Source organism: Pelobates fuscus, chromosome 12 (assembly GCF_036172605.1).
Source record: "Pelobates fuscus isolate aPelFus1 chromosome 12, aPelFus1.pri, whole genome shotgun sequence".
NCBI lineage: Eukaryota > Metazoa > Chordata > Amphibia > Anura > Pelobatidae > Pelobates > Pelobates fuscus.
In genome coordinates this window covers 290,300-302,135 of record NC_086328.1, presented here as the reverse complement: position 1 = coordinate 302,135, position 11,836 = coordinate 290,300, and the positions used below count along the sequence as shown (strand labels likewise).

The 11,836-nt window shown below is 45.2% G+C and overlaps 1 protein-coding gene across 1 annotated transcript in view; it reads right to left on the bottom strand.

The window, feature by feature from the left end:
- Nucleotides 1-342: 342 nt before the first annotated feature.
- LCAT (lecithin-cholesterol acyltransferase) overlaps nt 343-11,836 on the bottom strand; it is a 28,445-nt gene continuing 16,951 nt past the window's right edge. Inside the window, exons 2-6 of the mRNA XM_063438835.1 lie at nt 9,971-10,127; nt 8,633-8,748; nt 8,175-8,270; nt 6,940-7,164; nt 343-940 (exon numbers count right to left, since the gene is read on the bottom strand). Of these exons, the coding sequence (XP_063294905.1) occupies nt 411-940; nt 6,940-7,164; nt 8,175-8,270; nt 8,633-8,748; nt 9,971-10,127 (1,124 nt within the window). The 3' untranslated portion in view covers nt 343-410. The remainder of the gene's footprint in view (nt 941-6,939; nt 7,165-8,174; nt 8,271-8,632; nt 8,749-9,970; nt 10,128-11,836) is intronic.

Below are 11,836 nucleotides of genomic sequence, written 5' to 3'. Positions count from 1 at the left end.
ATAGCCTTCCAGCTGAAGTGGTAGAGGTTAACACAGTATAGGAGTTTAAGCATGCGTGGGATAGGCATAAGGCCATCCTAACTATAAGATAAGGCCAGGGACTAATGAAAGTATTTAGAAAACTGGGCAGACTAGATGGGCCGAATGGTTCTTATCTGCCGTCACATTCTATGTTTCTATGTTTCACACCATACTTATTTACTTATGGTTGTTCACCCTTGACTGTTATTAACTTTTAACAATGCTAAATTATTTATCTTTTTCCGATCTTTAGAATTGTTTCACGAATAAAAATGTAGTAACTTTACAAGTAATACACTAATAAAAACATACACAGCTCAATTATACCTAATCACAAATGAATAGCTTGTAATTCGAACTGTGGGTCAAACAGGTATTGTGCAGTTTTTTTAATCTATGACATCATTCCCCAGCAGAATGTCATTGAGAAGACTCAATGTCCTGTTACTGAACACTATGTTAAGATGATCAATTCCTTTCAGTTCAAACACATGGACTTTCTCTTTCTGCTGTGTGTGCCAACGTTTACACAACTCCATGCTTCTAGTGTGTACAGTGTCGTCCCCATCCGAATAATGAATCTCAAGAGGCGGCTCATTGGGGAAACCATCTCCATAAAAGTAGGTCTCAGCAGTCGGATGTCCCGTTCCATAGATACAATACACTTCTACGCCAGGTGGTGGGAGGCCTTCCAGGAGACCTTTTGTGTCTTCCCACATATACCAACCATCTTCGAACTCAATGTCTTGGAAAAACTTCTTGTAGTCTCGATAGGTGTAATTATATGATGGAGTAGAAATGAAGACATGTTCTTCTGGCCATCCTAAGTTGGTAGGTAGCATCCAAGGATTAGTTGTGGTCATACGTTGCTCCTCGCGGATCTTGAAATTCGATACCATTGGAATTCCATGGTCATCACCTATGAACACAATAACACAGATTGCTTCCTAATATTTACAAGATATTATACCTTCCTTAATGTAAATCTGCACTACTTAACTGACATTGAAATGATAAAATCATGGAGCGAGCTCCGCTGTGGTTAAAGGCATCACCCAGAATGCTATTCATCTTCTCTTATTTTAACATCTGATTGCAGCTAGTGCAGCAATTTCCTGCACTAATGTAGTAAGTGGGAGGAGCCAGTAATACAGATTGTCTGATAGGGAGTGGGTGGTTCTATTGCTGTGAGTGGGAGGAGCTAGTAACAGATTGTTTGATATGGAATGGGTGGTTCTATTGCTGTGAGTGGGAGGAGCCAGTAATACAGATTGTCTGATAGGGAGTGGGTGGTTCTATTGCTGTGAGTGGGAGGAGCTAGTAACAGATTGTCTGATAGGGAGTGGGTGGTTCTATTGCTGTGAGTGGGAGGAGTTAGTAACAGAATGTCTGATAGGGAGTGGGTGGTTCTATTGCTGTGAGTGGGAGGAGCTAGTAACAGATTGTCTGATAGGGAGTGGGTGGTTCTATTGCTGTGAGTGGGAGGAGCCAGTAATACAGAATGTCTGATAGGGAGTGGGTGGTTCTATTGCTGTGAGTGGGAGGAGCTAGTAACAGATTGTTTGATATGGAGTGGGTGGTTCTATTGCTGTGAGTGGGAGGAGCCAGTAATACAGAATGTCTGATAGGGAGTGGGTGGTTCTATTGCTGTGAGTGGGAGGAGCCAGTAATACAGAATGTCTGATAGGGAGTGGGTGGTTCTATTGCTGTGAGTGGGAGGAGTTAGTAACAGAATGTCTGATAGGGAGTGGGTGGTTCTATTGCTGTGAGTGGGAGGAGCTAGTAACAGATTGTCTGATAGGGAGTGGGTGGTTCTATTGCTGTGAGTGGGAGGAGCCAGTAATACAGAATGTCTGATAGGGAGTGGGTGGTTCTATTGCTGTGAGTGGGAGGAGCTAGTAACAGATTGTTTGATATGGAGTGGGTGGTTCTATTGCTGTGAGTGGGAGGAGCCAGTAATACAGAATGTCTGATAGGGAGTGGGTGGTTCTATTGCTGTGAGTGGGAGGAGCCAGTAATACAGAATGTCTGATAGGGAGTGGGTGGTTCTATTGCTGTGAGTGGGAGGAGCCAGTAATACAGAATGTCTGATAGGGAGTGGGTGGTTCTATTGCTGTGAGTGGGAGGAGCCAGTAATATAGATTGTCTGATAAGGAGTGGGTGGTTCTATTGCTGTGAGTGGGAGGAGCCAGTAATACAGATTGTTTGATATGGAGTGGGTGGTTCTATTGCTGTGAGTGGGAGGAGCTAGTAACAGATTGTTTGATATGGAATGGGTGGTTCTATTGCTGTGAGTGGGAGGAGCCAGTAATACAGAATGTCTGATAGGCAGTGGGTGGTTCTATTGCTGTGAGTGGGAGGAGCTAGTAACAGATTGCCTTATAGGGAGTGGGTGGTTCTATTGCTGTGAGTGGGAGGAGCCAGTAATACAGATTGTCTGATAGGGAGTGGGTAGTTCTATTGCTGTTAGTGGGAGGAGCCAGTAACAGATTGTCTTATTGGGAGTGGGTGGTTCTATTGCTGTGAGTGGGAGGAGCCAGTATTACAGATTGTCTAATAGGGAGTGGGTGGTTCTATTGCTGTGAGTGGGAGGAGCCAGTAATACAGAATGGCTGATAGGGAGTGGGTGGTTCTATTGCTGTGAGTGGGAGGAGCTAGTAACAGATTGTTTGATATGGAATGGGTGGTTCTATTGCTGTGAGTGGGAGGAGCCAGTAATACAGAATTTCTGATAGGGAGTGGGTGGTTCTATTGCTGTGAGTGGGAGGAGCCAGTAATACAGATTGTTTGATATGGAGTGGGTAGTTCTATTGCTGTGAGTGGGAGGAGTTAGTAACAGATTGTTTGATATGGAGTGGGTGGTTCTATTGCTGTGAGTGGGAGGAGCCAGTAATACAGAATGTCTGATAGGGAGTGGGTGGTTCTATTGTTGTGAGTGCGAGGAGCCAGTAATACAGAATGTCTGATAGGGAGTGGGTGGTTCTATTGCTGTGAGTGGGAGGAGCTAGTAACAGATTGTTTGATATGGAATGGGTGGTTCTATTGCTGTGAGTGGGAGGAGCCAGTAATACAGAATTTCTGATAGGGAGTGGGTGGTTCTATTGCTGTGAGTGGGAGGAGCTAGTAACAGAATGTCTGATAGGGAGTGGGTGGTTCTATTGCTGAGTGGGAGGAGCTAGTAACAGAATGTCTGATAGGGAGTGGGTGGTTCTATTGCTGTGAGTGGGAGGAGTTAGTAACAGATTGTTTGATATGGAGTGGGTGGTTCTATTGCTGTGAGTGGGAGGAGCTAGTAACAGATTGTCTTATAGGGAGTGGGTGGTTCTATTGCTGAGTGGGAGGAGCTAGTAACAGAATGTCTGATAGGGAGTGGGTGGTTCTATTGCTGTGAGTGGGAGGAGTTAGTAACTGATTGTTTGATATGGAGTGGGTGGTTCTATTGCTGTGAGTGGGAGGAGCCAGTAATACAGAATGTCTGATAGGGAGTGGGTGGTTCTATTGCTGTGAGTGGGAGGAGCTAGTAACAAATTGTCTGTTAGGGAGTGGGTGGTTCTATTGCTGTGAGTGGGAGGAGCCAGTAATACAGATTGTCTGATAGGCAGTGGGTGGTTCTATTGCTGTGAGTGGGAGGAGCCAGTATTACAGATTGTCTGATAGGGAGTGGGTGGTTCTATTGCTGTGAGTGGGAGGAGCTAGTAACAGATTGTCTTATTGGGAGTGGGTGGTTCTATTGCTGTGAGTGGGAGGAGCTAGTAACAGATTGTCTTATTGGGAGTGGGTGGTTCTATTGCTGTGAGTGGGAGGAGCCAGTATTACAGATTGTCTAATAGGGAGTGGGTGGTTCTATTGCTGTGAGTGGGAGGAGCCAGTAATACAGATTGTCTGATAGGGAGTGGGTGGTTCTATTGCTGTGAGTGGGAGGAGCTAGTAACAGATTGTCTGATAGGGAGTGGGTGGTTCTATTGCTGTGAGTGGGAGGAGCCAGTAATACAGATTGTCTGATAGGGAGTGGGTGGTTCTATTGCTGTGAGTGGGAGGAGCCAATAATACAGATTGTCTGATAGGCAGTGGGTGGTTTTATTGCTGTGAGTGGGAGGAGCTAGTAACAGAATGTCAGAGGGAGTGGGTGGTTCTATTGCTCTGAGTGGGAGGAGCCAATAATACAGTGTCTGATAGGCAGTGGGTGGTTCTATTGCTGTGAGTGGGAGGAGCCAATAATACAGATTGTCTGATAGGGAGTGGGAGGTCCAATTGCAGTCAGTGGGAGGAGTTAGTAACATATAGTGTCTGATAGGGAGTGGGAGTTCCTATTGCAGTCAGTGGGAGGAGTTCGTAACATATAGTGTCTGATAGGGAGTGGGAGGTCCAATTGCAGTCAGTGGGAGGAGTTAGTAACATATAGTGTCTGATAGGGAGTGGGAGGTCCAATTGCAGTCAGTGGGAGGAGTTAGTAACATATAGTGTCTGATAGGGAGTGGGAGGTTCAATTGCAGTCAGTGGGAGGAGTTAGTAACATATAGTGTCTGATAGGGAGTGGGAGGTCCAATTGCAGTCAGTGGGAGGAGTTCGTAACATATAGTGTCTGATAGGGAGTGGGAGTTCAAATTGCAGTCAGTGGGAGGAGTTAGTAACATATAGTGTCTGATAGAGAGTGGTAGTTCCTATTGCAGTCAGTGGGAGGAGTTAGTAACATATAGTGTCCGATAGGGAGTGGAAGTTCCAATTGCAGTCAGTGGGAGGAGTTCGTAACATATAGTGTCTGATAGGGAGTGGGATGTCCAATTGCAGTCAGTGGGAGGAGTTAGTAACATATAGTGTCTGATAGGGAGTGGGAGGTCCAATTGCAGTCAGTGGGAGGAGTTAGTAACATATAGTGTCTGATAGGGAGTGGGAGGTTCAATTGCAGTCAGTGGGAGGAGCTAGTAACATATAGTGTCCGATAAGGAGTCGGAGGTCCAATTGCAGTCAGTGGGAGGAGTTAGTAACATATAGTGTCTGATAGGGAGTGGGAGGTCCAATTGCAGCCAGTGGGAGGAGTTAGTAACATATAGTGTCTGATAGGGAGTGGGATGTCCAATTGCAGTCAGTGGGAGGAGCTAGTAACATATAGTGTCCGATAAGGAGTCGGAGGTCCAATTGCAGTCAGTGGGAGGAGTTAGTAACATATAGTGTCTGATAGGGAGTGGGAGGTCCAATTGCAGTCAGTGGGAGGAGATAGTAACATATAGTGTCTGATAGGGAGTGGGAGGTCCAATTGCAGTCAGTGGGAGGAGTTAGTAACATATAGTGTCTGATAGGGAGTGGGAGGTCCAATTGCAGTCAGTGGGAGGAGTTAGTAACATATAGTGTCTGATAGGGAGTGGGATGTCCAATTGCAGTCAGTGGGAGGAGTTAGTAACATATAGTGTCCGATAGGGAGTGGGAGGTTCAATTGTAGTCAGTGGGAGGAGTTAGTAACATATAGTGTCTGATAGGGAGTGGGAGGTCCAATTGCAGTCAGTGGGAGGAGTTAGTAACATATAGTGTCCGATAGGGAGTGGGAGTTCCAATTGCAGTCAGTGGGAGGAGTTAGTAACATATAGTGTCTGATAGGGACTGGTAGTTCCTATTGCAGTCAGTGGGAGGAGTTAGTAACATATAGTGTCTGATAGGGAGTGGGAGTTCCTATTGCAGTCAGTGGGAGGAGTTAGTAACATATAGTGCCTGATAGGGAGTGGGAGGTCCAATTGCAGCCAGTGGGAGGAGTTAGTAACATATAGTGTCTGATAGGGAGTGGGATGTCCAATTGCAGTCAGTGGGAGGAGCTAGTAACATATAGTGTCTGATAGGGAGTGGGATGTCCAATTGCAGTCAGTGGGAGGAGTTAGTAACATATAATGTCTGATAGGGAGTGGGATGTCCAATTGCAGTCAGTGGGAGGAGTTAGTAACATATAGTGTCTGATAGGGAGTGGGAGTTCAAATTGCAGTCAGTGGGAGGAGTTAGTAACATATAGTTTCTGATAGGGAGTGGGATGTCCAATTGCAGTCAGTGGGAGGAGTTAGTAACATATAGTGTCTGATAGGGAGTGGGAGTTCCAATTGCAGTCAGTGGGAGGAGTTAGTAACATATAGTGTCTGATAGGGAGTGGGAGGTCCAATTGCAGTCAGTGGGAGGAGTTAGTAACATATAGTGTCTGATAGGGAGTGGGAGTTCCAATTGCAGTCAGTGGGAGGAGTTAGTAACATATAATGTCTGATAGGGAGTGGGAGGTCCAATTGCAGTCAGTGGGAGGAGTTAGTAACATATAGTGTCTGATAGGGAGTGGGAGTTCCAATTGCAGTCAGTGGGAGGAGTTAGTAACATATAGTGTCTGATAGGGAGTGGGAGGTCCAATTGCAGTCAGTGGGAGGAGCTAGTAACATATAGTGTCTGATAGGGAGTGGGAGGTCCAATTGCAGTCAGTGGGAGGAGTTAGTAACATATAGTGTCTGATAGGGAGTGGGAGTTCCTATTGCAGTCAGTGGGAGGAGTTCGTAACATATAGTGTCTGATAGGGAGTGGGAGGTCCAATTGCAGTCAGTGGGAGGAGTTAGTAACATATAGTGTCTGATAGGGAGTGGGAGTTCCTATTGCAGTCAGTGGGAGGAGTTAGTAACATATAGTGTCTGATAGGGAGTGGGATGTCCAATTGCAGTCAGTGGGAGGAGTTAGTAACATATAGTGTCTGATAGGGAGTGGGAGGCCCTATTGCAGTCAGTGGGAGGAGTTAGTAACATATAGTGTCTGATAGGGAGTGGGAGGTCCAATTGCAGTCAGTGGGAGGAGTTAGTAACATATAGTGTCTGATAGGGAGTGGGAGGTCCAATTGCAGTCAGTGGGAGGAGCTAAACATGTGCTAATGCTGAAATGAATATGGAAAGAGTTAAAGTGTCTGACCTGACATGAGAACAAGCAGTGGTTTGACAGCGCCCCCCCATGGAGCCCCTAGGGATATAAATCCTTGGACATATTTGTCTTTCCATTGCTGGGGCTGGTGGATTAGGAAGTAAAGCAGATAGAGGCTTCCAAGACTGTGACCAATGATAAAGACAGGCTTGTGATACTCGGCACTCATCTCCTCGATCAGGCCTTTCAGTTTCTCAAAGTATTCCTTCTGTCCATCTGGAAAAGAAAGACATTGTGTAAATGTTAGATCCCATCCAGAATGTGCTGACCATCTCATAACAACCAATGGAGCAAGAAACCCAAGAACTCACATAGTTGGTTCCAAAGGGTTCAAAATCCTTCATTGGTGCAATAGTCGTCAATATATCTTGCTACAGTCTTCCTAAAAGATCGATTTGTTTCTGGCTAAAGCCAGTTCTGATCAATTTAGGGTTATGTAAGCTTTGTCGATAATAGAAGAACATGCAGACACTTCAAAATATTGGACAAAACGTCTCAACCTAATTACCTAATCACGTACACCCCTTATTGCTTAATCACGTAACCCCTTATTGCTTAATCACGTAACCCCTTATTGCCTAATTACGTACACGCCTTATTAATCATTGACATCCCTGATTGCCTAATCATTGACACCCCTTATTGCTTAATCACATACACCCCTAATTGCCTAATCATACGCACCTCTTTTAATCTGGAACTTTGTAATTGTAATCATAAATGAAGCCATGCGTTGTTCTAATAAACTGGTGCGCTTTGAACTTCCATCTTGTCTAGTGTCTGAGTGTCTGTTCATTGAGTACCCTGAGGCTTCGGGCAGAGAACCAAAGCAGGACAGAATTAAACAAGTCCATGGCATAGGAGGGCTGTACCCTCCAGCTATAGTTATCACTAGGAAATGTTCCAACAGAATTGGAACTGCTGGGTACCGGATACTGGTGCAATAAGGGGGTTGGAATGGTATTTGCAGAGAACGCCAGGCCTTTCTGGAAGAGGCATCAGCCAACTAGTACACAGAACCAGCTTGATAAATCACAAGTCCTTTAGCCTTGGCTAATCCAGCAATGAGGACAGAACAGGCCCTGTGACTGTGAGAGGATAATCACTTGAAATGTAGGTAGAAAATAATACACACGTCCATCCCCTGTGCTTTGGAAAACGCTAATCACATAGTCAAACATGTCGGATTTGTCAATGTAGACACACAAAGAATGTTTGATACTTACTGGGAGCAATTCGCCAATCATACGGAGCGCCACGCACAGTCTGATCTCTTACATAGCCATTATTTACCAAATTCTGCACAAGGGTATGGAAGTAGCCTGAGTATGAAACAAAATGATTACCAGAGGAAACCAGTGATCCAAATGTACTACATGCACAGGACTGGCTAAAAACTCATTATTAAATCATATGATTCCTATGGGTAATATTCAATAAACAGGTTTGCATTGATGGAAAAATTCATTGCACAATTTAGACAAAAAGAGCTGATTCAAAAACATTCACAACAACAGTCACTGCTTTGCGATTTTTATCTACATGTTGAAATTCGATTTCCATTCACTACGATCTTTTCACTCCCATCTAAGTTTTTGTAGTAACTTGAAAGTTTTGTTGAGTTTTCCATATTGTTTCACTTTAATGAACTGTCTATATAATGGGTTACTCCCAGTATACTTACCAGCTAACTTGCCCTTGTCTAGGTATTCCACAGAATGCGTCTGCCCAAAGCCCGGAACATGAATGTCTACTCCTGGAGCATTTGAAGCTATCCTTGTGGTTTTGTTGTAAACAACTCTGTACAGTAGACAAAAATACATCATGGAACCATAAATGATCTGCTCGTACGTAATCCATCCCACAGTCTACTCGTGTATATTTGATGTCTACAACAAGCTGTCCTGTAGTCTACCCATAGGTATGTAAGTTAGCAGCATCACGCTCTCATTGTGTATTGGTGGCCCCCCCATACTCTTCTCGTTTATCAGCTGCTCCCCCACTCTCCTCATCTATCTACCACCTCCACGCTTTCCTCATGTATCGGCTGTCCTCCACACTCTCATGTATTGGTGTCTGTGTGTAGTGAATGCAGAGTTTGTGTAGTGGATGGAGAATGTGTGTAGTGAATGCAGAGTTTGTGTAGTGGATGTATGTGTGTAGTGGATTTAGAGTGTGTGCAGTAGCTGCAGAGTGTGTAGTGGCTGCAGAGTGTATGTAGTGGATGCAGAATGTGTTTGTGTGTAGTGGATACAGAGTGTGTGGTGGATGTAGAATGTGCCTAGTGGATACATAGTGCGTGTAGTGAATGCAGAGTGTGTATACTGTGTAGTGGATGCAGAGTATGTGTGTAGTGGATACATAGTGTGTGTAGTGAATGCAGAGTGTGTTTGTAATGGATGCAAAGTATGTGTATAGTGGATGCAGAGTGTATGTAGTGAATGCAGAGTTTGTGTAGTGGATGCAGATTATGTGTGTAGTGAATTTAGAGTGTGTGTAGTGGTTGCACAGTGTATGTAGTGGATGCAGAATGCGTTTGTGTGTAGTGGATACAGAGTGTGTGTAGTGAATGCAGTGTGTGTGTAGTGGATGTAGAATGTGTGTAGTGGATGGTGTTGAGTGTGTGTGATGTAGAATGTGAAAAGAAGTTGCAAGAGAGTACTAAGAACGGACAATAGCTCAATTAGCCTGCCCTTCGGTGGGTCCCCATTCAGATCTCAAGCTGGTTTTAGCTCATCTTGTGCCATTACAAAAAAAAACAGGCCATTTGCATATCAGACTGATCCCACCCAAAAGGCCAGGACAGATCCAAAAATGCAGGCTTGCTCTCTCTCAGATGATCGTTTCAACCTTGTTAGGCATCTTCAGTGAGGTAACATCTCTCTAGGCACCATGAGCAAGGGCAAGCTATTGAGTCTCTCTAAACTTTTGTTCGTTCTCAGAGTACATCTCATACTCTTTCTTTTTGCTTGGATGTAGAATGTGTTGGTGTTTCTCAGAAATGCTGTATACTATAAAATACCTGATGTTATCTACCCAGCAGTCTATTCCTAGAGGCAGGAACATATTCAGATTGAGCCATAATGTGAAGTAATCATCGGTTTTTCGATAGCACATCCAGTTTACAACATCTTCTTTGTCTACTTTTGCTTCCAATTGGTTTCCAAAGCAGCCGGGTACTGGGGGACACAGAGATCATAAACGACTGATAAGATAGGCTTAAAAGATAAATAAAATCTCCAAGATGCAATAACTATGTGAAAACAGTTGCACTTGGAGGCTACATACAGATTCATAAGGATTTATCTATACAGATTTACCGCCCCATGTGTAGCGGCAGAAGTGCCACCAGTGCACTTGCACCGGGGCTCTCACGCTAATAGGGCCCATCTGGTGGCCCAAGCATTTTGGGCCACCTGATGGGCCCTATATCTTCAGGGGCCCGGTCAGCACTGCGGCCATGTAAAGGTGCGATCGGGCCCCTTTAAAAATATTGGGCGTAAGTACTGCTGGGAGGAAGTGACGGCCGGTCACTTCCTCCCAGCTTACTACGCGTGGGAGGAAGAAGAGACAGGTTGTAAAGAGGGAGAGGCAGCTGACTCCCATCAGCCACAGCCACCCTCCTGCAAGGAAAAGGTAAGAAACCGGAAGGTGGCGGAAAAATTAGCTGTGTGTGTGTGTGTATGTATGTCAGTATGTATAAATGTTCATGGCCATGCCCCTTCAGACTGAACACATTATTCTGTGCATGGCCACGACCCTTCAGAGGGAACTCAAAAATCTGCTCATGGCCCTGCCCCCTCAAACTGAACACAGCGATCTGCGCATGGCCCTGCCCCCTCAAACTGAACACAGCGATCTGCGCATGGCCCTGCCCCCTTAGACCAAAACACAGTGAGCCGGGATATGATGTCACTCGGGCCCGGCATCACTAAGAGGCGCGCAAGAGAGATGAGCAGTAGGGATGTGCATGGGCAAAAATTTGGTTTGGTTCGGTTTGGAAATTCAGGTAAGTAAAAATATTTGGCACTTCGGTTCGGTTAGGCACTTCCGAAATTCGGGACTTAGGACATTCGTAAGCATCCCTCTCTTGTCACCACAACCATTTACACATCTGTTGGGCTCCCTGCCCATAACTCCTAACCCTAAACACCACAACCACTTACACATCTAGGATTAGGGGTATGGTTTGGGATAGGGGTAGGGTTAGGTGCCTGGACTGCCACCACAACCACTTACACATCTATAGGGCTCCCAGTGCCAGGAATCAGCTCATTGGTCTAGATTTCTGTCATCATTCACGTAATTTCCTCTCCCTCTCTTGTTTTGCTACTTTTCAGAAATCCAAAGCACTTCTGTACTTCCGAAATTTGGCACTTCGGTTCGGTTCGGCACTACTGAAATTCAGCATGTCGGCAATTCGGTAATTCGGTTTGGCACTTCTGAAATTCGACACTTCAGTAATTCGGCTATTCGGACATTCGGAAGCATCTGGTTTGGAACAAAACGAATTGCACATGTCTACTGAGCAGGAAGATCAGAGCTCCCTCAGCGCCTGCAAGACCACCGGTGCCTGCCCGCCTGCCTATGCCTGCATGCATTGCCAACCCCACTGGACCCCAGGGAAGAATCCACTCCAGTACTCCCAAAAGATAGGGAGGCTGGGTGGATTGAAATGTAAACATTTTTTTTTTAAAATTGCGAGTGTATCAGTGTGTGTGTCTGTTAGTGAGTGTGTTAGTGTATGTCTGTTAGTGAGTGTGTTAGTGTACGTCTGTTAGTGAGAGTGTGTGTGTCTGTTAGTGAGAGTGTGTGTGTCTGTTAGTGAGAGTGTGCATGTCTGTTAGTGAGAGTGTGTGTGCGTGTCTGTTAGTGAGTGTGTGTCTGT